The 22,474-nt window shown below is 45.5% G+C and overlaps 1 protein-coding gene across 1 annotated transcript in view; it reads left to right on the forward strand.

Moving 5' to 3' along the window:
- LOC137803978 (metabotropic glutamate receptor 8-like) overlaps positions 1–22,474 on the forward strand; it is a 70,465-nt gene that overhangs the window by 35,451 nt on the left and 12,540 nt on the right. The window contains exons 7-9 of the mRNA XM_068602888.1: positions 6,857–7,057; positions 18,304–18,443; positions 18,774–19,709. Of these exons, the coding sequence (XP_068458989.1) occupies positions 6,857–7,057; positions 18,304–18,443; positions 18,774–19,709 (1,277 nt within the window). The remainder of the gene's footprint in view (positions 1–6,856; positions 7,058–18,303; positions 18,444–18,773; positions 19,710–22,474) is intronic.

The raw sequence follows: 22,474 nt of genomic DNA on the forward strand, positions 1-22,474 counted from the left end.
TGCAGTCGCCATCTTGTTTTGTTTGTTTGCAGCCAGTAGTGGCACGAGAGGGCGGAGCCAAGTCCAGCAAGGGGAGGGGCCTGAGGTCCAGATCAACCCTCCTGCTTCAAGTCGGAGGATCGGGAAGCTGCATGTTCACCACTTTTAGAGATAAATACCCTTTAGACTGCTCGCCAAAAGCATCTGGAGGTAGAAAAAACATTAAATTAGTTGTATGTCCTAATTATAATGTAAAAAAAAAGTATATTAATATTGATAAATGAAGTTAGTATGAGTAGAGTTATTTTGTTTGGGGGTTTCTTATATGCTACGTCAATCATTTGTATCTCTATTTGTTACAAATGTGCCACATTACAGGTGTGACAAAATTAGCTGTTAGCATTTCCCGCTAGCGCCGCGCCCGTGGATGTGCAGACTATCGCTGGGTTACTCTGACGCTGAAGTTTCTCCGGCAAAGTTCTGGAGCTCTCCTCGTCGTTTTTCTCTGATCTCTGAGCAGATTTAAAGACACTTACGTGCGACCACAGATGGCCGTGATCGCATCCTCAGAAGTGCGAGTCGGGCTCAGAGAGCCAGAGTGTGATCTTTGACACAAAGCGCAGCGATCGGACAGCAAGCAGTGGGTTTTTTTCTCCACAAAATCTGCTGCATTCGTGGATCCTGTCGATAAAACGCAGATATCTTTTACTCGAGTGAATGCAACACGTTTCTTTCTGAGCTTTTCACAATAAAACTGTTTCCGGTATCGCGGGAATAATATTGTTCTTTATTGATTGGACTTCCGACTCCATACATACACATCGACCTAAAAAAAAAAAGTTTCTGGAAAAGCTGGAAAAATAGCACGAAAAAAAAAGAATAATCCTCAGGATGATTTTTTTTTGAGGGCAGCGAGGATCTCTTCTTGTTCTTGTTCTTCCGCCTGGAGACTCCACAAACACGGTTCCACGAGAGAACATGAATATTTGATTCTATTCTTCTGCTTCCTTGGAGCGATATGTTTGCCGTGTTAAGAGCCTCATTGTTTTCTCACCTTCTCTACGACACTGCTCTGCTTTGTATTCCTCTCTGTTTTTGCAGATTGGAGTGGATATTAAAAAAAAAAGCCAGATTTGCATTTTTGAATAATTTCTTATTTGGGTTCCTCTTACTTTTTGAGCTGCAGTTTGTTTGGGTTAGAAAGAAAAAAAAGTGATGTCGGCAGAAGCCGGGAGTCTTTGTTTCTCTTCTTCTGTGAATGCAGCCGTGACCTCCGGAGGGAGGGGGAAGCTTCTTCCGTATCGGAGATCGAGCAGCTGCTCGGGAGCGTTTTGCAAAGTGTGTGTTTTGTCAGCGCTTTGTAAAGAATGACGTGTCTGCGGCTTTCTACTCGCTCCGTAGAGATAACATAAGTGGGAACGTCTCGGATGTGGAGTGCTGCTGCTTTTTAAATCAAACCGCTTTGATCTGACCTTTGACCCCTGAAAACGAGACTCGACCAGTCGTCTGAAGTGCTGAGCGTCCGGCAGCTTTTAGTCAAACCCTTAAGGGCGTTGCAATTTAGTCTCATTAGCTTGGACTTACGCGTCATGACTCGTTAGTTTGGATCTTGTTGGTCTTGACTCAGGACATGACTTGGGACTTCCTGTTGGAAACTTGTTAGTTTCTCCTTTTGAGTCTTGACTTGCGACATCCCTCAGGATTTATTGATGTTGACTGGATAGTCTCAACTTTGGAATTATTGGTCTTGACTTGTTGGTCTTGACTTGTTGGTCCTTACTTGGGACTTGTTGGTCCTTACTTGGGACTTGTTGGTCTTGACTTATGAGTCTTAACTTGGGACTTGTTGGGCTTGACTTTGGTCTTGTTGGTCTTGACTTGCGACTTGTTGGTTTTAACTCTGGTCTCGTTGGTCTTGACTTGTTGGTCAGAACTTGGGACTTGTTGGTCTTGACTTGTTGGTCCTTGGGACTTGTTGGTCTTGACTTGTTGGTCCTTACTTGGGACTTGTTGGTCTTGACTTATGAGTCTTGACTTGCGACTTGTTAGTTTTAACTCTGGTCTTGTTGGTCTTGACTTGTTGGTCTTTACTTTGGACTTGTTGGTCTTCACTTGCGACCTGTTGGTCCTTACTTTGGACTTGTTGGTCCTTACTTAGGACTTGTTGGTCCTTACTTTGGACTTGTTGGTCTTGACTTGTTGGTCTTTACTTGTTGGTCTTGACTTGGAACTTGTTGGTCTTGACTTGGGACTTGTTGGTCTTGACTTGTGTGTAATGTCTATATTAACTTCTAGTTTTAGAGTCTTTTCATAGGAAGCAACTCAATGAGGTTTCAGCAACAAGACTGCTGAGTTCAGGTTAGTAAAGGATCGTCGTCTGGGTTGAAATAACCACTGAAGGTTTTTACTGAAGGACAAATACGTCTTGTTTCACACGAGGAACGCTGGATCTGCAAATCAAACCAACTCTAACCAACTCAGAGCTGTTGTTGTGAATGAAATAAAAAGCAGATCTTACACGTGACCTGGTTTCCTTTTTTTCCTCCATACAATGTGCTGCTTTTGTCTTTTTTGAATTAAGTCACTTCCTTCACATAAAAACAAGCATCAAACAGTGATTTAAATAAGCAGTAAAAAAGCCTTTATGGACGGTTTGAGCCGCTTTCAGCTCGCGTTGGTTTTTCCTCGGTCAGCAGTCGTGTTTGCGGGGAAACGTCCTGACACAGACCAAAACATCACCGATGAACGACCGACCCAATCAACAAAATTAATCCCGTTCATGTAAATATATTCAGACGCCACAGATACGTCGGCTCCCCCCTGAACTCGTCCCATCGCCGGTAACCTCCGTAATTAGTTTGCCGTTTATCTAATTTACGGATCTAACTCAAACAGACGGACGCCCGCGAGAGACAACGAGGGCGACGCGAAGACAGAAAACACGTCCGAGGAAATGCTTTTACCCCGAAAGGGATGCGTAATGGAAATGCCAGCCGCTGTGATGAAGCTGTCTGTCTCACCTCAGTCGGTGTCACTGTTTTTCCACCATCATCATCATCATTAGTGACGGTGCTTTCAGGTCGCCTCACGGCCAAGCGTGCCGCCCGCTCGCCTTCCCCGTTTCCCTTTTTCAGAGCGCGTGCTCCTTCGTGAGGATATGTTTCATATTTAATTCATGAGGTTTTTGGTTTGATAACCTCGTCAGAGTTTTGTTACGTGACTTGAAGCATTTTTGTGCAAATGTGCAGCTGCTGTGTCAGACGGTTTCTGAAAATTTGTTGTAAAAAATAAAAGAAAATGTTTCCTTTTTTAAATGTCAGCCGGTCCACAGCAGTTTGTTTCAGGGGAAACGCGACTCCATCTGCACGCCACCTTTCATTAAATGTACAGGAAGTCCTGGTGTTGGTGAGAGGAGGAACCCTTTAAGCTCATGTCTCCTCCAGCGTCGCCCTCAGGACTCGATGAGGACTTACCTGTTGACTTGTTGGTCTTTAACTAGGACTTGTTGATCTTGACTTATTGCAATGGACTTAAGACTTGTTATTCTTGACTAAGAATGTGATGGTTGTGTGAGGACTAATTGATCTTGACTTGGCTATTGTCGTACTTGACTTAAGACATGTTGGTCTTGACTTAAGACATGTGAGTCTTGACTTAAGACATGTTAGTCTTGACTTAGGACATGTTGTACTTAACTTAAGGCATGTTAGTCTTGACTTAAGACATGTTAGTCTTGACTTAGGACATGTTGTACTTAACTTAAGGCATGTTAGTCTTGACTTCAGACATGTTAGTCTTGACTTAAGACATGTTATACTTGACTTAAGACATGTTAGTCTTGACTTAAGACATATTGTATTTGACTTAAGACATGTTATACTTGACTTAAGGCATGTTAGTCTTGACTTCAGACATGTTAGTCTTGACTTAAGACATGTTATACTTGACTTAAGACATGTTAGTCTTGACTTAAGACATATTGTATTTGACTTAAGACATGTTATACTTGACTTAAGGCATGTTAGTCTTGACTTAAGACATGTTAGCCTTGACTTAAGACATATTGTATTTGACTTAAGACATGTTATACTTGATTTAAGACATGTTATACTTGACTTAGGACATGTTGTACTTAAATTAAGGCATGTTAGTCTTGACTTAAGACATGTTAGTCTTGACTTAAGACATGTTGTACTCGACTTCAGACTTGTTAGTCCTGACTTACAAGATGCTAGTCTTGATTTAGGAGATGTTAGTCTTGACTTAAGACATGTTAGTCTTGGGTTCTCTCCGGGTTCTCCGGCTTCCTCCCACAGTCCAAAGACATGCTGCATAGGTTAATTGGACTCTAAATTGCCCGTAGGTGTGAATGTGAGTGTGAATGGTTGTCTGTCTATATGTCTGCCCTGTGATGAACTGGCGACCTGTCCAGGGTGTACCCTGCCTTCGCCCCTTGACAGCTGGGATCGGCTCCAGCGCCCCGCGACCCTAATGAGGATAAGCGGTTAAGATAATGGATGGATGGATAGTCTTGACTTAGGACTATCAGTCTTGACTTGAACGTGTTCATCTTCACTGAAGACTTGTTGGCCCTCTCTTGAGACTTGAGACTTGTTGTTTTTGACTTGTGTTGCTTGACTGAAATGCCAACAAGTCAGATTAGATGAGCACCCGCTTGTTTTCTGACGTATACTTCCTGGAGAACCCGGCAGACACACTTCCTGCTTCCTGCTGCGTTCAGGCACCGTCAGAATCCCCAGGTTAAAATCGCTTCTTCCTCTGCAGCTCGGCCCGGTCGACATCCTTCGGGGCTCTCGGCTCGTTCATCACCGCCGCGCAGAGCCGCGATCATCGGTCTTCACCGCCGCAGCGGACGGATCACCCGCCGCGCTTCTGCTATTAAAATTAAATTGGATTTAATTTCTAAGCTCCTATTAATTCAAAGGGGAAGTCGGTTGACGGAGGGTCCAGTCCAGCAGTTTGGTTTCCACCTCTTTTTCTTTTTTCCACGTCCTCCTTTTGCTTCGCCGGCCCGGCGGCCTGATCGCGGCTCTAATAACGTTGATTAGTCAGTCGAATATATTTGGAGGGATTGGACAGGAGTTTTTAAATAAAAGCTGAGGACGTCCTCTCTGCTCCGTTATTCAATCACAGCTAATGAGATGGAGCCAAATGTGTGTTTTTTTCTGTTAATGGACGAAAGGAAACGTGTGATTTCACCCTTTGAACGTCGTCTGCTGTTGAGTTACTTTCTGGCCGGCGGCAAGGACGGACTGGAAAAAGCTTTTGATTAAAATAAAAAACCAGGAAGTACAGAGCTCAGACAGAATTTAGTGGAGTTCATTAACTTTCTGCTTTACCTTCTCAGCGCCGGACGTTTCCTCTCATATTCCTGCTCGTTAGAAGCAGAGCCGCGACCACGGCGACGCTTCACGAGGCCGCCCGTCGCTTTAATCTCCACAAATATTGTCGTGAAACTCTCTTTGACGTCTGCGCTCCCAGAGGAGGAAACACACAGGAGATCAGATGGAAGCTCAGAGAATTCAACGAGGCAGGGGAGGAAAAAACTTAAAAATATAAATAATGTCAACATGAAAACAAAACAAATACATATTTTATGAAGAAGAGTGATGTGTGAGGATGAAGAGTGATGTGTGAGGATGAAGAGTGATGTGTGAGGACGAAGAGTGATGTGTGAGGACGAAGAGTGATATGTGAGGACGAAGAGTGATGTGTGAGGACGAAGAGTGATGTGTGAGGATGAAGAGTGATGTGTGAGGACGAAGAGTGATGTGTGAGGATGAAGAGTGATGTGTGAGGATGAAGAGTGATGTGTGAGGACGAAGAGTGATGTGTGAGGATGAAGAGTGATGTGTGAGGATGAAGAAGAGTGATGTGTGAGGATGAAGAATGATATGTGAGGATGAAGAGTAATGTGTGAGGATGAAGAGTGATGTGTGAGGATGAAGAGTGATGTGTGAGGATGAAGAAGAGTGATGTGTGAGGATGAAGAATGATATGTGAGGATGAAGAAGAGTGATGTGTGAGGATGAAGAGTGATGTGTAAGGATGAAGAGTAATGTGTGAGGATGAAGAGTGATGTGTGAGGATGAAGAGTGATGTGTGAGGATGAAGAGTGATGTGTAAGGATGAAGAGTAATGTGTGAGGATGAAGAGTGATGTGTGAGGATGAAGAGTGATGTGTGAGGATGAAGAAGAGTGATGTGTGAGGATGAAGAATGATATGTGAGGATGAAGAAGAGTGATGTGTGAGGATGAAGAGTGATGTGTAAGGATGAAGAGTGATGTGTGAGGATGAAGAGTGATGTGTGAGGATGAAGAAGAGTGATGTGTGAGGATGAAGAATGATGTGTGAGGATGAAGAGTGATGTGTGAGGATGAAGAAGAGAGATGTGTGAGGATGAAGAGTGATGTGTGAGGATGAAGAAGAGAGATGTGTGAGGATGAAGAGTGATGTGTGAGGATGAAGAAGAGAGATGTGTGAGGATGAAGAGTGATGTGTGAGGATGAAGAGTGATGTGTGAGGACGAAGAGTGATGTGTGAGGATGAAGAGTGATGTGTGAGGATGAAGAAGAGAGATGTGTGAGGATGAAGAGTGATGTGTGAGGATGAAGAAGAGAGATGTGTGAGGATGAAGAGTGATGTGTGAGGATGAAGAGTGATGTGTGAGGATGAAGAGTGATGTGTGAGGATGAAGAGTGATGTGTGATTAAAAATGTCATTAAAGACCCTACAGGTGTCTTTCTATCACATCACATGATCTTCATCTTCGTGGTCTTCGTTTAAATGTTGCTTCATCAGCAGCTTCTCGTTCATGAAAGTTGAGGCAACAATGTTGCGTCTCTGTTCCTTCAGGGTTGGAGAAAGTGGGCCGGGACTCCAGCTACGAGCAGGAGGGCAAGGTCCAGTTTGTGATGGACGCCGTGTACGCCATGGCCCACGCGCTGCACCACATGCACCGCGAGCTGTGCGCCGGCTCCCCGGGGCTCTGCCCCCGCATGGCCAACGTCGACGGCAAGGAGCTGCTGGCCCACGTCCGCGCCGTCGGCTTCAACGGTAGGAAGAGGCGTTGGCGCGTTTTTCTACTCGTTAAGATTCATTTTCATCGTGTCTGAATTCACTGATTTGTTTCAGCGTCTGTCCAAATCAGCTCCATGGACCCCCGTGGGGGTCTGCACCTGTTTCACAACCCCAAATAAGTTTGAATACTTCACTTTTATAAGATATTTTAATCATAACTTTTAACATCCAACATGATATGAGCCAGATTCACCAAAACTGCCTCCTGGAGTGGTCCCAGCGTTGTTCAAACTGTCTGGTTTAGGGCCTCAACAACCGCCCACATACTAATAAGACACATTTATGGAAAGATTATGACATAAAGAATCAGAATATGCAACAAAAAAATCGCAATCCAACAATTAATCGGCATGTTAGGAAGGAGTTTTAGTCAAAGAACTGTGTCGTTCGGTTCAAAAAGGGAAAAATTACTTATTTTATGCCAAAACATTGTGGGATTTAGGCATGCTGGGTATTGAAATGTTCAGCTGCTTCCGCATGTGCTGAATTACCAGGTTTCAGAAATGTGGACGGACCAGAAAGGCCTCAGGACTCAGAAACTAGAAGGAAAAAAAAGCTCCTGCCGTTTTGTGACAGTCACTAATATAGGGTCTATAATGATAATTATTTTCAAACCATAGGTGTCTTCTCACAAGGGTTGCGTATTGTAGCAATTTAAATAAAGTTAAACAACCTTGTGGTTGCAGAGATAATTAAGGAAACCTTTAAAATAACAACGTTTTTTTTGTCCAAGAATAGGTTAAAGCGACTACAGGAACTCATGTTTTTTGGTGATTTGGCGCCCCCTGTGGATTAAAGTGGTAGTGTCTCTGAGCACCATGACCCCGCCGGAGTCTGAGTTGAAGGAGGTTCTGCTGAACATGCATGATGTCATCTGGTTTTGCGTATAATCCAGCGTTAGGAATATCAGAAACAGACCATGGGCTGATTTACTGACGAAGGTCCTAGAAAGTTCCTCACAGTAACTTTCAGTAAGCGTTCTGAAAACTTCCCCACTTCCAGGTCAGGTGTGAAGCATGAAAAAAAAGCCTGAAGAGCCTTCTCTATTTTCACAAACAACATCTCTAGAGATTATAAAAAGCAATAGCCACCCAACGACAGACTGTTGGAACCAGAGAGCTTCAAGTGAAGAACCAGCCGCTCTCTCGGTGAACGCTCCCTGGATTCGCGTCCTAACAGCGAGTGTGTGCAACGTGTGATGCGGCCATGTGGGTTGCCGTGAGCTTGCATCCTCACCGCCTCCTCAGTCGACACCTCAAACAAGTTCCCTTCGTCTCGGCACTTTTCCGACACATTTTTGTCCGAGAATCTGAAAAAAGAAATCGCCAAATTGGCGAAGTTTCTCGCAGGAGGAAGACGCGAAAGAAAGAAGAAACTAAATCACTCGTCCAGACGTTGGTCAGGAAGACTTTCCTCCTTCTGTTCGGCATTTCCTTCATTCCTCGCCATCCGTCTTCCTCTCGCAGGAAGCGTGAACGCTGACTTCCTACCGACCTCGTTATCGAAACACTAAATCCAGGCAGGTCTCTTTATGTCCTATGAAGTTGTTTTTGTGCAAAAAACCTCTAATATTTGGCAAAAGAAAGCCGATCTCGCCAAGTCTTGGCAAAACGCCGAGTCAGCAAAAATGTTTAACGGCCTAACATTAACACTTACACAAAAGTAAAGACATGCATGTGTATTTATGAATTATTTAGCTCAATGTCTGTGTACTTTGGTAGTACGTAAAGTTATCAAAAAAGGTCTTGAAATAAAGAAACGCTCCACCTGCAGTACCTCTGTGTCCCACTAGAGGGGCGCGCCCCACTGCGTTCACCCAAACCAACATATTTTCTGAAACCTAACAAAATATTTACATTTACAAAACAGATATTTTAACAATCTAGACTTGAAATTTAGTTTTTGTTAAAAATCTCTGAAATGTTGAAGCCTCTAAATATTTCTTTCTTTTGTTGTGATCCTCCCCAACCTTGAAGTTAAAACTTTAAGGTTAACGTTAACATTAACATGGAAGTAAAGACATGTACGTGTATTTATGAATCACTCAGTTCAATGTCTGTGTACTTTGGTATGTTAAAGTTATCAAAAAATGTCTTGAAATAAGGAAATTCAGCATTTCCCCTGCGCCCCACCTGCAGTGCCTCTGTGTCCCACTAGAGGGGCGCGCCCCACAGTTTGAGAACCCGACATCTTAAGTATTTGCATTTATAAAACAGACAAAATGTATTTTTACAGACCAGACTTGAAAGGATGGAGGCACTTTGCGAATAAAAATAGTTTTTTTTAACAGTTTCCTGTGAAAACGCCTGAAAACGAGCGTGAATGAAACGTAGACGAGTACATTTCCATAAGCCGTCGTAGGAACTGTGGTGTGAGGACACGTGATAACTCTCGATGCATCGGTGTTTCTCCCTCCTGCCGTTGTCGATGTTCAAACACGTGAGATGAACTTTCTCTGCTTGAATCAAGGCCGTCTGCCGCTTTCACAGAAGAAAAAAAGCTTTGCTGGAGCTCATTTTCCCGCTCCGAGGACAACTTCCTTTTCACGGATAATTTCTCTACATTTAAAGTGCAGAAGAAGCTGAATGCCGGAGATGAACGTGGACGCTTTTCTTTTTCTTTCTCAAGGTGAGTGTGTTTTGTTAATCTTTTTCCCAGAGAAGCGTTTAATGACACGACGCCATGACACGACGTAACCCCGCGACGCCCTCGCGAAAAACGGAAAATAAACTCGGTGAATAATTCACAGCAGCGCGAGACACAAAGAGAAATATTTAAAACGTATTTGAAGAAAGGAAAGGGAAACAATCCCCAATCAAAGGAAACTAAAGTCCATGTGCTGGAACTTTCTTCTCATTTCTTTGTTTCTTAAGAAAACGTGACTTTTTTTTCCGGCCGTGTAACTTAAAAAAAGTAAAGAGTAAAGAAATATTTATCGCCCATTTCCACATCAGTCCTGTCACAGTTTTCTTTCACTAGTTGAATATATTCCTCTACTTTCCTGTCTTCTTCTAGCACTTCCTGTAGCTCTTTCACATTAAAAGCATAACAATAGATCTCTGTGTAGCATCTTGTTGCCTTTCAAGTCAACAACAAATCAATTAATTCATGAATTTGCTTCGTGTCACGAAGAAATTTAACCTGCAACTATTTTAAAAAACCAAGCGGCGCTTTTCAAACATTTGCAGATTCTTAAATGTTACGTTTTTTTTCCCCACTTTCATCCTTTCGTCTTTAAAATCTTCTATTAAACTAAATATTTTGTGGGTTTCGGTGATGTTGCTCGGACAAAAACGTCACTGCGTCAGTTCTGGTGGCGATACTTCCTGTCTTAAATTATTCCAATCTTCCCTGTATGTCTCCTCCTCTTCCTCTTCCTCCCTCCTACCTGGATTTAATTTGGATCAAGAGGAGGAGATTCTGCGGCTGATGTGTTGAGCTCTCCGGGATTCATCCCTCTGATGGATGTGAGGAGCTGCTGGTGTTATTTCTGGAGGAGGAGGAAGAGGAGGACGAAGAGGAGGAGGACACATTAAACATTGAATCCGCGGTGGGTTTCGCCCACGGGGCTGAAACTGTAAATCTGTGCTGGTTAACGCGGCGGCGTTTGAAACATTAAACGGTTCGTCGCCTCGTTGGGTGAATTAAAGGACGAGCGGGGCCAGAAGACAGGAAACGTGTCCCGAGGACGAAGATTAGCCGTCAGCTCCCAGATTAAAGCCCAGAGGAGGAATCGTATTGAGGAGGAACTCGGCACAATGAAGCAGATTCAGGAAACTAAGTGTGTGTGTGTGTGTGTGTTCCTGTTCTTATGTCTTCGTGGGGACCGGTGGCTGCATGGTCTCCTGTCGTCCTGCGGTCTTTAGACACACAACTTGTTTTAGTTGTGTGAGTTGTGTTTCCCTTTTGACGCAGCTGATCTTCTCCTACATTTGAGCAAGACACACACTTTATAGTTGTGTAAGTCACTTTTTTGTAATAGTTTTTCGGGGTTGTTGAGACACTTTTCTGCACCCTTGTGGTCATTGTGTGACTCTTTTTTCTTGTTTTGTTCCTTTCTGTGGTCAGTTTGCACCCCGTTGTCATTTTTTTGTCTAATTGTGTTCATTTTGCATGGTTTTCTAGTTGTTTTGTGTCTCTTTTTAGTTTATTTGCACCTCTTTCTGGTTGTTTTATCCCTTTTTGTTGTTGTTTCGTCTCCTGGTGGTTGTTGTAGTATTTCTCTATAAGTTTCTCTCTGGTTAGTTCTTGATGTTCGGCCCCTGGACCCATTCAAACAATCCGTCCATCGACAGTTCAGCAATATCTTCATATCTTCAATATCTTCTCAGCGGTGCTAGCGATGCAGGAACATGAACTTCCATTCATTAAGCACGTAATCATTCCTGTAATTTGGAGAATCTTCGGGTAAATTGCTTCTCCTTGGAGGTTTCGTCGTCCCTCTGGGTGCCGAAAAAACATCAGCTTCGCGTTTTTTTTAACTCTGAAGCCTCGCCGCTGGGCGTCGGCCTCGCAGGGCGCCCGTCCGCTCGCTGAAGCTTCAGCAGCGGCACGCGTTGCATCGCGACCCGGTCGCTCGGCAGCATGTGGCTCGTGCGGTTACTGCCTGATTGAGCCTATTAAGGCCACCCCCCAACCACACACACACACACACACACACACACACACACACACACGTGGGCGCCAGGCTGCTTTTGGGGCTTTTCTCCTGCGTGAATCCGTGAGCAGAACGCTTGGTTGAACCCTCACATGCATCAAATCGCTGACATAAATCAAACCGGAGCTGCTCCTCAGTCTTTTTTTATTTTTTTACGCTTCACTTCTCTTGAAGGGGGGTGGGGGGAGGGAAGAGAGGGATGGGTTAGCGGGGTTACCCATAATGCCATGTATGAAAATCCAGGACGAAAGCGACGGCGGCGGGCCCGGGGGCTAATCGAGCGCTCACCCGCGCTCGCCTCGCCCCGTGTGCTTATTTTTAGAGGAGCGTCGAGGGGGGGGAGACGCTTGTGCTAATGTTAGCGCTCGCTGCGCTAAAGCCGGCCTCATTGTAATGTCCTGTTTGATGTTTGAACATGAGCGAGGTGGAGGAGGGAGGGGGGAGGAAGGGAGGAGGGTAGGGGGGAGGATTCCACCTTGATTCCTTCGGACAGCAGATGCTTACTAAGAGGCGATAAAAGCTTGTTGTTGCCGTTTTGAACCGGGATGCAGCGCGACTGACCCTGTGGAGCTGCAGGAGGAGGAGCCTTTACAGTCAGATCAGTGTGTGTGTGTGTGTGTGTGTGTGTGTGTGTGTGTGTTGTTGTGCAGGTGAGTGAAGTGATGAAAAATGAGAAGAGCTCATCTCCCGCTAGGACTTCACTTCACTAAAACTGCTGAACGAAGCAGGACGAGGGGAAACGACCACAGCCAGCGGCTTTTGTTTAAAAGGAGGCGTTCAGTGTTTTTCAGGAAATGTGAACGCTCCTTTCCTTCAGGTCCGAATTAAATGTTCTGCCTTCTAGAGGCCGTTGCTTGGAGTTCACTGGTTCGTTGGTTGTTTGATGAAGAGGATGCAGATGATGAAGAGGATGCAGATGATGAAGAGGATGCAGATGATGAAGAGGATGCAGAGGTAACAGCAGAGGTCGTCATCAGGCGGATGATTGCTTCTGCAGCTTCTGACCGCCGCCCGCCAAGGTCCCCCGGAAACGATCGATACCGGAGGACCGGTTCAATAAGACTCAGAGGGCCTCGCTGTGTTTTCTGGAGCGACACACACACACACACACACACACACACACACACACACACACACACACTTCCCTTCGGATCCATTTGTGTCGAAACAGGCGGATTAATGGAGCGTCACGTCTCTTTCTTCTTCTCTGACTTGATGACAAACTGCGGCGGCGGCAAAGCGTCGCATCGACAGTCTGGACAATAAAGTTCCAGACAGAAGTTCACTCGACACCGTGAGGTTGATGGTTTGAATCTCAGGAGAGGCTGCAGACAATCTTCAATGTTTGTCATCTATTAGCTGTTCACACAGTTGTAATCCCATGGCTGTATGTAAGAAGTGGACGTAGTCAATCACAGTAAGCCCCGCCCCTTGATTCTAAATTCCCATAATTTACTGAAATGATTTAGATTAAATTATAACACTTGAAACTAGAGATATAAACTCATGTTTATAATTTTTACTGCGTGAATACATCAAGAGAGAAGTAGAGTCATTTATATAGACTTCTATACAACCAGAAGAGTCGCCCCCTGGTGGTCAGGAGAGAGAATGCAGCTTCAACACATGAAGCATAGACTTCTATACAACCAGAGGAGTCGCCCCCTGGTGGTCAGGAGAGAGAATGCAGCTTCAACACATGAAGCAAAGACTTCTATACAACCAGAGGAGTCGCCCCCTGGTGGTCAGGAGAGAGAATGCAGCTTTAACACATGAAGCATAGACTTCTATACAACCAGAGGAGTCGCCCCCTGGTGGTCAGGAGAGAGAATGCAGCTTCAACACATGAAGCATAGACTTCTATACAACCAGAGGAGTCGCCCCCTGGTGGTCAGGAGAGAGAATGCAGCTTTAACACATGACGCATAGACTTCTATACAACCAGAGGAGTCGCCCCCTGGTGGTCAGGAGAGAGAATGCAGCTTTAACACATGACGCATAGACTTCTATACAACCAGAGGAGTCGCCCCCTGGTGGTCAGGAGAGAGAATGCAGCTTCAACACATGAAGCATAGACTTCTATACAACCAGAGGAGTCGCCCCCTGGTGGTCAGGAGAGAGAATGCAGCTTTAACACATGAAGCATAGACTTCTATACAACCAGAGGAGTCGCCCCCTGGTGGTCATCTTGTGAATACATTGTGAATATCTCACATGATGTTATGAAATCCAGGTACTGGAGAATAAAATGATGAAGGTGACATGTTGGGCCGCGGCGGTTTCTTGACACGCCGCGTCGCTTCTCGTTCATTCAACTCACTCGGCATCACGATCGCCTTGTTTGTAAACGACGTGGAGCGAGGACGGATCCTCTGGAGTGAAATGAAGGGAGGTGAAGTTATGGGGGGAGGATGGAGGAGGGGGAGGTGGGGTTGGATGGGAGTGGAGGGTCGTGGAGGGAGGGGGGGGGGGGGGGGGGGCTCACCGTCCCGAGGCAAGTTTTGGTGACTCATCTGCTCGCTGATGTGATTCGTGATGCTTTGATTCGTGTTAAAGGAGGAGAATCAGGGCAGCGCAGAATCAAACCGCCGCCCACTCACTTCATTATGAGTCCGTCTTTCTTTTAGTCGTTGTTGTTTCGGCTCTTTAGCTTCAATCTGCCGCTCTTCCTCTCGGCTTCAAAAAAAACACAACAAAACAAAAAAAACATCCTGTTTCGGAGGATCAGAGGAACATCTGAGCGTTCTTTGTGACGAGAAACAAGTGAAAACACTCGCGGATGAAGACACAAACGATGCACTCGGATTACGTTTCGGACCCCGAGACCCTTCGGGGGTCTCTGGGTTTGAAAAAGCAGAAGCAGCCTCGGTTCCTCGAGCTGGAGTGAAAAATGAAGTTCCCACAAGTCTCCTCTCCACAGTCACGCCCACGTTCTGCTAATCCCATGCGGGATTTAAGGGTTTATTTTGGATGTTTCTGCATACTCAGGTCTCCAAAACGTTCTTGGAGTTGCATAACTTGGGGTTGACTGGAAAGTCGGATCCAATGAGTCCGTGTATCGGGCCTCTACGTACGTCCACAAATGAATGAAAGATGTCCCGGACAGCTTCCAGAGGAGAAGAGCTCATTATTTCTGATTTACGACTTGAACAACTGGACGCTGACGCTGAGCTGCGTCTCAATCTTCTCTATCGATATCCAGATCCGTCTTTAATCTCTCGGCTCCGTGTCGTCCTCCTCGAAGGTCAACGCTCCGATTTCGATCCGTCCTGAACTCTTAACTCGTCCCGAGCCAAAGATGTTTGCCGAGACCCTTTTAGATCAGGTCACAAGGTACAAATCAAGAAAAGAAATTGGTATTCCAAAAAGAAAGAAAAACATGTCAGGTATCAAATTAAACATAAAAATCAGGGTTATGATAATATATAATCCCCATGTGCAACCTCTAAACACAACTCAAACAAAAACATAGGATTAGGGGCTATAAGGTGAGGGATTAAAGGGCTGAGAAGACTTTAAACTTTAACCTTTTGCAAATTCTCCTGCGCCAATTTTAAGTCCCAGCATATACCTACTTTTTCCATTTTTGAAAGAAACAACACAGTTTTTTGACTGAAACTCTTCCTAACAGGCCAAGTCTTTGTTTTATTGTGATTTTTGTTGCATATTCTGATTCTTTAGGTCCTAATCTTGACGCTCCAGGAGGCTTTTTTCGGGGGAAACCTGCTCATATCACGCTAGATGTTCATAGTTACAATCAAAATATCTTTTAAAAGTGAATATTTTGCAGGTTTACATTTCTTCCCCAAGACTTTGCTGAACAAATACAGACAATAAACACAAGTATTGGAATCAATTTGGGGTTCTTACGACGACTCAAACACGAGGGAAAAACAAAATTGGTTCCACAGTGTTCAACGGGTTCAGGAACATGTTGCAGAAACGTTCCTCTTCAACACTTTGCATCCATCAGTTTCATGGTCACGTCAATAGAGGAAACATTTCCCTCAAACAGCATTTACAGGTTATAAATGTGATTTCGAGGCGACAGTTTTGGATGAAGATTGATTTTCTTGGTTTTATTTATCCCTCGTTCCTCAAGAAATGCTTTTTCTTGGCCCTCTTTAAGGTTCTCGGTGGATTTGTGAGATCATCCGAGCGCTCGTGTTTTGTGTCTCTTCAGAAGTGATCAAGTCAAATGAAACCTTGCATGCGGAGATGAAAATGAATTCTGATTTCACACGAAAAAAAATCTGTTTTTTGGTGCATCTTTGTGTCGAAAGATGAATCGGATTTCCATCCAGGTTTGCATGAAACGTAAAAATGTCCGACCGTCAGTCTCAACGTAGCACCGAGTTCGATATCGCTAAAAAAATCAACCCCAAAAAATTTACATTGCAAAGAAAAAAGAGCCAAAAACCAACGATGCAAATGTAAAAGCGTGAAATGAACCTCGAACTGAGCCGCCAAGCCAAGAGCGTCCGGGTGCTTTTTGTAAAGAAGGTTTTATGCAGAGTTTCATCCTTTCTGTGCAAATGAGCCTCATTGCAAAAAAAGAAATTAATTACCAGACGCAGCTTCAGTGCAAATATTCGCGTCTTGAAGGGTGTCGCTTCCTTTGGGACGCAGTGACGAGATGTGAATGAATGAATCAAAGCCGTCACCTCTGAAAGCGAACGAGTGAAATTACCAGAGGTTTGTCGAGTGAAGCTGCGGTGCCGCTCCTTAATTACCACGGCTGCTATTAAATAAACTCACAACATCTCACGTGACTTGAAAACACTTGAATAAAGAGCATCTAATTGATGTTTTTCCTCATTAATGTTGTGTTTTTTTTTCCACCCAGCAGATAATGGGGACGACTGCGTGGCCTCAAGCACAGTTACACTTTGTCTCATGGATATTAGCAAACTTTTGTGGATGTTTTTGGACTGCAAAATCATTTTTTGCATGATTTTTACTTTGTGAACCGGGCTTTCTTTGTAAATTTGCCCCAAAGTACTTCAACATTACGGATTATTTTATGAAATACCGCCAGCGAAGTTCATTTTACTCTCATATTCTGATCTGAGCTCGTCAATCTATGCATTTCACTACATTTATCACACAAAATAAATGCGAAATCATGTCAACAATCATAGGAATAAACGCACGTATCAATCAAAATATGCAAATAATGAAAATGATGTTGTATTTTATTACTTGTAGATGCATAAATTACACTAATACAAAGCTCTGCAGGTCATTAAAGGAAATGAAGAGGCGTGTTCAGTGATGTCAGGTAACAAACAGGATCATGAACTTGAATAAAAGCTCAGGATATCACCATCGTAAACGGCGTGCGGCGGTTTTTACATCAATGCAACGTTTTGAGCGTCTGAAGTTTCAGATGATTAAAACATGAATAATCTCCAGGCGCGTATCGTGTGAACAGTGTTTTTAACTTGGCAGGAAGGATTTCAGAGACAATACGGCGACAAGACGTTCTGGTGAGGAAACTGTGATACGATGACTCAAACCTGAGAGGAAATAACAGCCGACGGCTTTAAAGGACGAAGCAGACGGCTGCAAAAAAAACCAACAAATACTTTCTCTGGTTGCATCTCTGAGTCCTGAACGGAAACCAGAACAGATTAAACCAAGACGGGGACTTCAGCTCGGAGGTGGTCCTCTTGTTGAAGGCTTTCAAAGGGTGCGCGGCCTCCTTAGGTTTATTTGATAAGGCTAAATGATCCTTTATTAGTCCCGTAGTGGTGACATTTTACAGGATTACAAGCGTTTCAGAGCAGTTTCCAGAACAAGTCGCCATCCAATTGCCAAAGAATGCAGCGGTCTGGCTTTTCACTTCTTCCTGATGGGTTCGATGATCAAAAAATAGTTTGCAACAAATGGTATCAAGTCAAAAACAGCTTTTGAGAGATGATGGAAATCCTGAGAACCATCAAAGACCATCACATTTCTCTAAACCCTAATTCATTCATTTCATTATTTACTACAAAAACTTGACGCACGAAGCTTTAACATCAAATAAATCTTCAGGTTTCACAGTTTTCATGTTTTTTTTGGGTCTACTGTCGACCTTCTGTCTTCTCCCCAACGACCCTTTGCCGGGTGGATCGATCTCAGGTGGCAAGCCGTCAATAACAAGAGTTGGTAGTTTGATTGTTAAATTAAAATGAAGACACAAAACCTTTAAATTGCTCCAGACGAATGCATGTAGTAGAAAAACTGTAATGAGTGTGAAATTGTTCCAAAACGTCCGGCTTGATAATCTAAAAATCAGATTATCCAAACAATCAAATGACGCGTTGGCACAGTTCCCTCCCTGCCTCCATTGGTGGGGATAACTGTTTGTGTTGCATCTCGTGTTTCCTTGAAACCAAAGAAGAAGAAGGAGCACTTTGAGTGACAGGACCAGGAGCCAATCAGTCAGCAGACAATCAGACAAATGAGCCACAAGTTAAATTTGAACATTTTAACAAAAAAATTCCGCGTGAAAGACGCGTAGAATAAAAAAGGTTTGTCTGCTACGTGTCAATCTGTTCTCGCCTCTGTGTCTCCACAGGAAGTGCGGGGACTCCCGTCACCTTCAACGAGAACGGCGACGCCCCCGGACGCTACGACATCTTCCAGTACCAGATCAACAACAGGTCGACGGCGGAGTACAAGGTCATCGGACACTGGACCAATCAGCTGCATCTCGACGTAAGGACCCCCCAACGAGCTCTTACTCGTGTCGGCGTCTGTCAACCGGAGCGACACGAGTCGTCGTCCAAGTTATTTGAACTAACCCATCCTGTCAAGTGGCCGCTCCACTCGGTCCAAACCCCGGCGGGCCATTCGACGAGGTTGACCTCGATCCCGCTGAAGCATCACGGACGGTTCGATCAATGTCGACGCGTCTCGATGAATGGAAGGGCTGAGGCGTGTCGACGCGTCTGAACTAAGATGTGATTATATGATAATTCTGTCGTTGCTAACTTAGGTAAATGTTGACCGGCCTGGTTCCCCGTCCCCTCTCTCCCCTCCCTTCAGATGGAGACCCTGCAGTGGATCACCGGCAACTCCTCGCTCCCGGCCTCGGTGTGCAGCCTGCCCTGCCGCACCGGCGAGAGGAAGAAGGTGGTGAAGGGCGTCCCGTGCTGCTGGCACTGCGAGCGCTGCGAGGGCTACCACTTCCAGGCCAGCGAGTTCACCTGCGAGCTCTGCCCCTACGAGAGGAGGCCCGACCAGAACCGCACCGGCTGCCAGGCCATCCCCATCATCAAGCTGGAGTGGCACTCGCCGTGGGCGCTGTTGCCCGTCTTCATCTCCGTCCTGGGCATCGTGGCCACCACCTTCGTGGTCGTCACCTTCGTGCGCTACAACGACACGCCCATCGTCCGCGCCTCGGGCCGGGAGATGAGCTACGTGCTGCTGACGGGCATCTTCCTGTGCTACGTCATCACCTTCCCCATGATCGCCGCGCCCGACGTGGCCGTCTGCTCCTTCCGCCGCATATTCCTGGGCCTGGGCATGTGCTTCAGCTACGCCGCGCTGCTCACCAAGACCAACCGCATCCACCGCATCTTCGAGCAGGGCAAGTCGGCGGTGACGGCGCCGCGCTTCATCTCCCCGGCCTCCCAGCTGGCCATCACCTTCTCGCTCATCTCGGCCCAGCTGCTGGGCGTCCTCGTGTGGTTCGTGGCCGACCCGCCGCACACCTTCGTGGACTACGGCGAGCAGCGCACGCAGGACCCCGGCAACGCCCGCGGCGTCCTCAAGTGCGACATCTCCGACCTGTCGCTCATCTGCTCGCTGGGCTACAGCATCCTCTTGATGGTCACATGCACTGTTTACGCCATCAAGACGCGCGGCGTGCCAGAGACCTTCAACGAGGCCAAGCCCATTGGATTTACCATGTACACCACCTGCATCATCTGGCTCGCCTTCATCCCCATCTTCTTCGGCACGGCGCAGTCGGCGGAGAGGGTGAGTGCGCCTCTCATCAATGCACATGTCATGTTCAATGTAATGTTCAGACCTTCAGCAGAGTTTATAAATGGAAACTGACTCCGTCAGCAGCATCAACATGCGCTCGCTTTCTGTTTAGCCCGACGCCGATGACAGCATATCATATATATATATATATATATATATATATATATATATATATATATATATATATATATATATATACCTCTTTCTTCTTTATTAGACCTTTTCTTTTAGTGCGTGTTTCTGTGAAAACTTCTCCAATTGTGATTTTCAGACACAAGTAGACGAAAGCAATTTATTTTTCTCTCCTGGGGATCGTTGACTTTGAAGTGTTTCTGGCAGAGTTATTTAGCTCGAGCTCCTTTTATGAGTCGGTCCAAAGCTTGAGCCACTCTCGTTTTAAAAACTATGACACTTAAACGCTATATTAAACACTAAAAAGGTCTACAATATGAATCTGCTAAACGACTGGAAGCTCTGGTCTTTGACAAAGAAGAAGACACAAGAACGAAGGGAACATTGATCTCTTACGGGTTTCCGGTCAAATGTAAGACACATTTTACCAGAATGTTTGAGAAAATGTCCAAACTCGATGTGAAGGCTTGACTCTCTCGGCTCTGACCGGCTGATTGATGATTGATTGGTTGCTGATGGCGAGTCCAGTCCTCCCCTCGGCCGCGCCGCACACAACTAATTAGAGCAGAATTAAATTTAGCACATTCCAGCGACTGTTTTTTCCTTTTGGTGGGGTTGAGGTTTTTTTTGGGGCGTTTTGAGTGCTGTGAGCGAGATGCCAGATGGAGGATTCAGCTCATTATCGTGTCTGTGGGGAGATCAGGAGGACAGGTGGAGCGATCCACTGTCATTCCCTCCAAACCCAGTTTATCAGTCTTTTTCTTCTCGCTGCTGCAGTTCAGCTACTAATGATTTTTTGGGGGTTTTTTTGGGACGTGAGCGCTCATAATCACGTCGGATTTTCCATCAGTAAAAAGGCAACGTGGCCCTTTGAAGCTCACCTGAAGGGTTCTGGACGGGCAGTCAAAATCTGCTTAAAGATAAGAAAGTCATCACTCCAAACATCCTGTCAGAGACAAAGTGACAACTTCCTGTTGATATTACGGAAATGAAAAGGTCGTCTGTAGGTCAGGCTATTCAGCTATTTGATAGATTGTCCTTAAATTTGTGAAGAAGTCGACGAAGCCCAGGGGAAGAATCACGCACTCTGAATTACTTCCAGGATTGCACTCGACGTTATTTATGTTTTACAATGTATTACATTATTATTAGTGATATGTCCTAAGTCACAACATACCTTAAAAGTCGGGTTATAAGCCGCTACTCCCTTCGCTGGTTGTCCCGGCTAGCTCGCTGCTCTAGCCAGCTCGCGCTTCTGCGTTTTTCTCACTAGACTCCCGCCAGCTCCCTGCTAGCGCCCCGCCGCTAGCAGGGAGCTGGTCTCGCTACCTTCGGAGGTTGTCCTCGCTACCGCCCTGAGCTAGCTCTGCAGCTAGCTCCCTTCCGCTAGCTCCCTGCCGCTACTGCCGGCATCACCGCTCAGAAGTCAAATTTTGTATTTTAGTAAAATATCTCCTTGATGTAGTGCATTAAACGTTGCAAAGACGAAATGGCGGGGGTCCTGTTGCATGCTGGGACGTAAATGTTCAAACTCTTCATGATTCTGAGCACCTAAAGGACTCCATGTCCATGTGGACCTTTAAAAGTGGTGCTTGAAAGTGTATTTTCAGCCCCAAAAATCCTCTCAATTCATTCCCTCTGAGACCCCCCGAGAGGAAATAAGGTGGCCGTCGAAATCCCCCAAATTGACAAGTGGGGGCACTTTGAGTTTCAGCGTTCGGTTCTTTTGTTCCCCTGTCTGAGGAAGACCTGATCTAAAGGGTTCAGGTTCCTCCTGCTCTCATAGGAACGAGGTTTCAGTTCTACCGCCGGGTTATTTTTACCCCTAGAAATGGCCGACGCAGCGGATTTCCGGCTGAACGTTCAGACACGCTCACATGAAGACCACACCGAGCAGAGCGAGGTCTCACATCAAGCAGCGAGGGCTTCAGAGTAGAGACGTCCGCGGCCCTCCTCCTCCTCTTCTTCCTCGCCAAAAGAAACTTGTATTTTTTCCGTAATCGCTCGAGAGACGGACCGTTTGAAACGAACACGGCGCCTCAGGCCTTTCATTCATTATTCACTGAGCGCTGTTGTGTCTGCTGTTGAGACTCGTCCTCAACCCGCCGCCGCCGCCGCCGCCGCCGCTCACAGGTGGAAACACGTGAAGAACGTGACGGGTTTCCTATAATCACAACGGGTCGATCGATAAAAACCGTCAAAGTCGTCTTTACGAGCGAGTTCATTCATTCGGTGGAATCGACCGAGGGCAAACTTTCCCGTTCCATTAGACGCACGGAGACTTCAACGGCTCAAGAAGAAAGAAACACTGCAGAGCTTTAAAACCAGGAGAAACACAACGGCTGGAAGGTCAAGGGGTCGAATGTTTTTAATTTTTAGGTGTCATGAACAACGTTGTGGGGTCTGTTTGAGTTTAACAACAACCCACATACTGAGAAGAAACCTTTTTGGAAAGATTAGGAGCTGATGAATCGTAATCTGCAACAGAAATCACAATAAAACAAAGCGTTGGTACGTAAGCAAGGCGTTTCAGTCAAAAAAACTGGGTCGTTTGCTTCAAAAATGAAGAAATTTACTTATTTTTGCGGCAAAATATTGTCTGACTTGGGGCATGCTGGGACTTA

This window comes from Clinocottus analis, unplaced genomic scaffold (assembly GCF_023055335.1).
Source record: "Clinocottus analis isolate CAN_PGR_092001 unplaced genomic scaffold, fCliAna1.0.p SCAF_6, whole genome shotgun sequence".
Lineage (NCBI taxonomy): Eukaryota > Metazoa > Chordata > Actinopteri > Perciformes > Cottidae > Clinocottus > Clinocottus analis.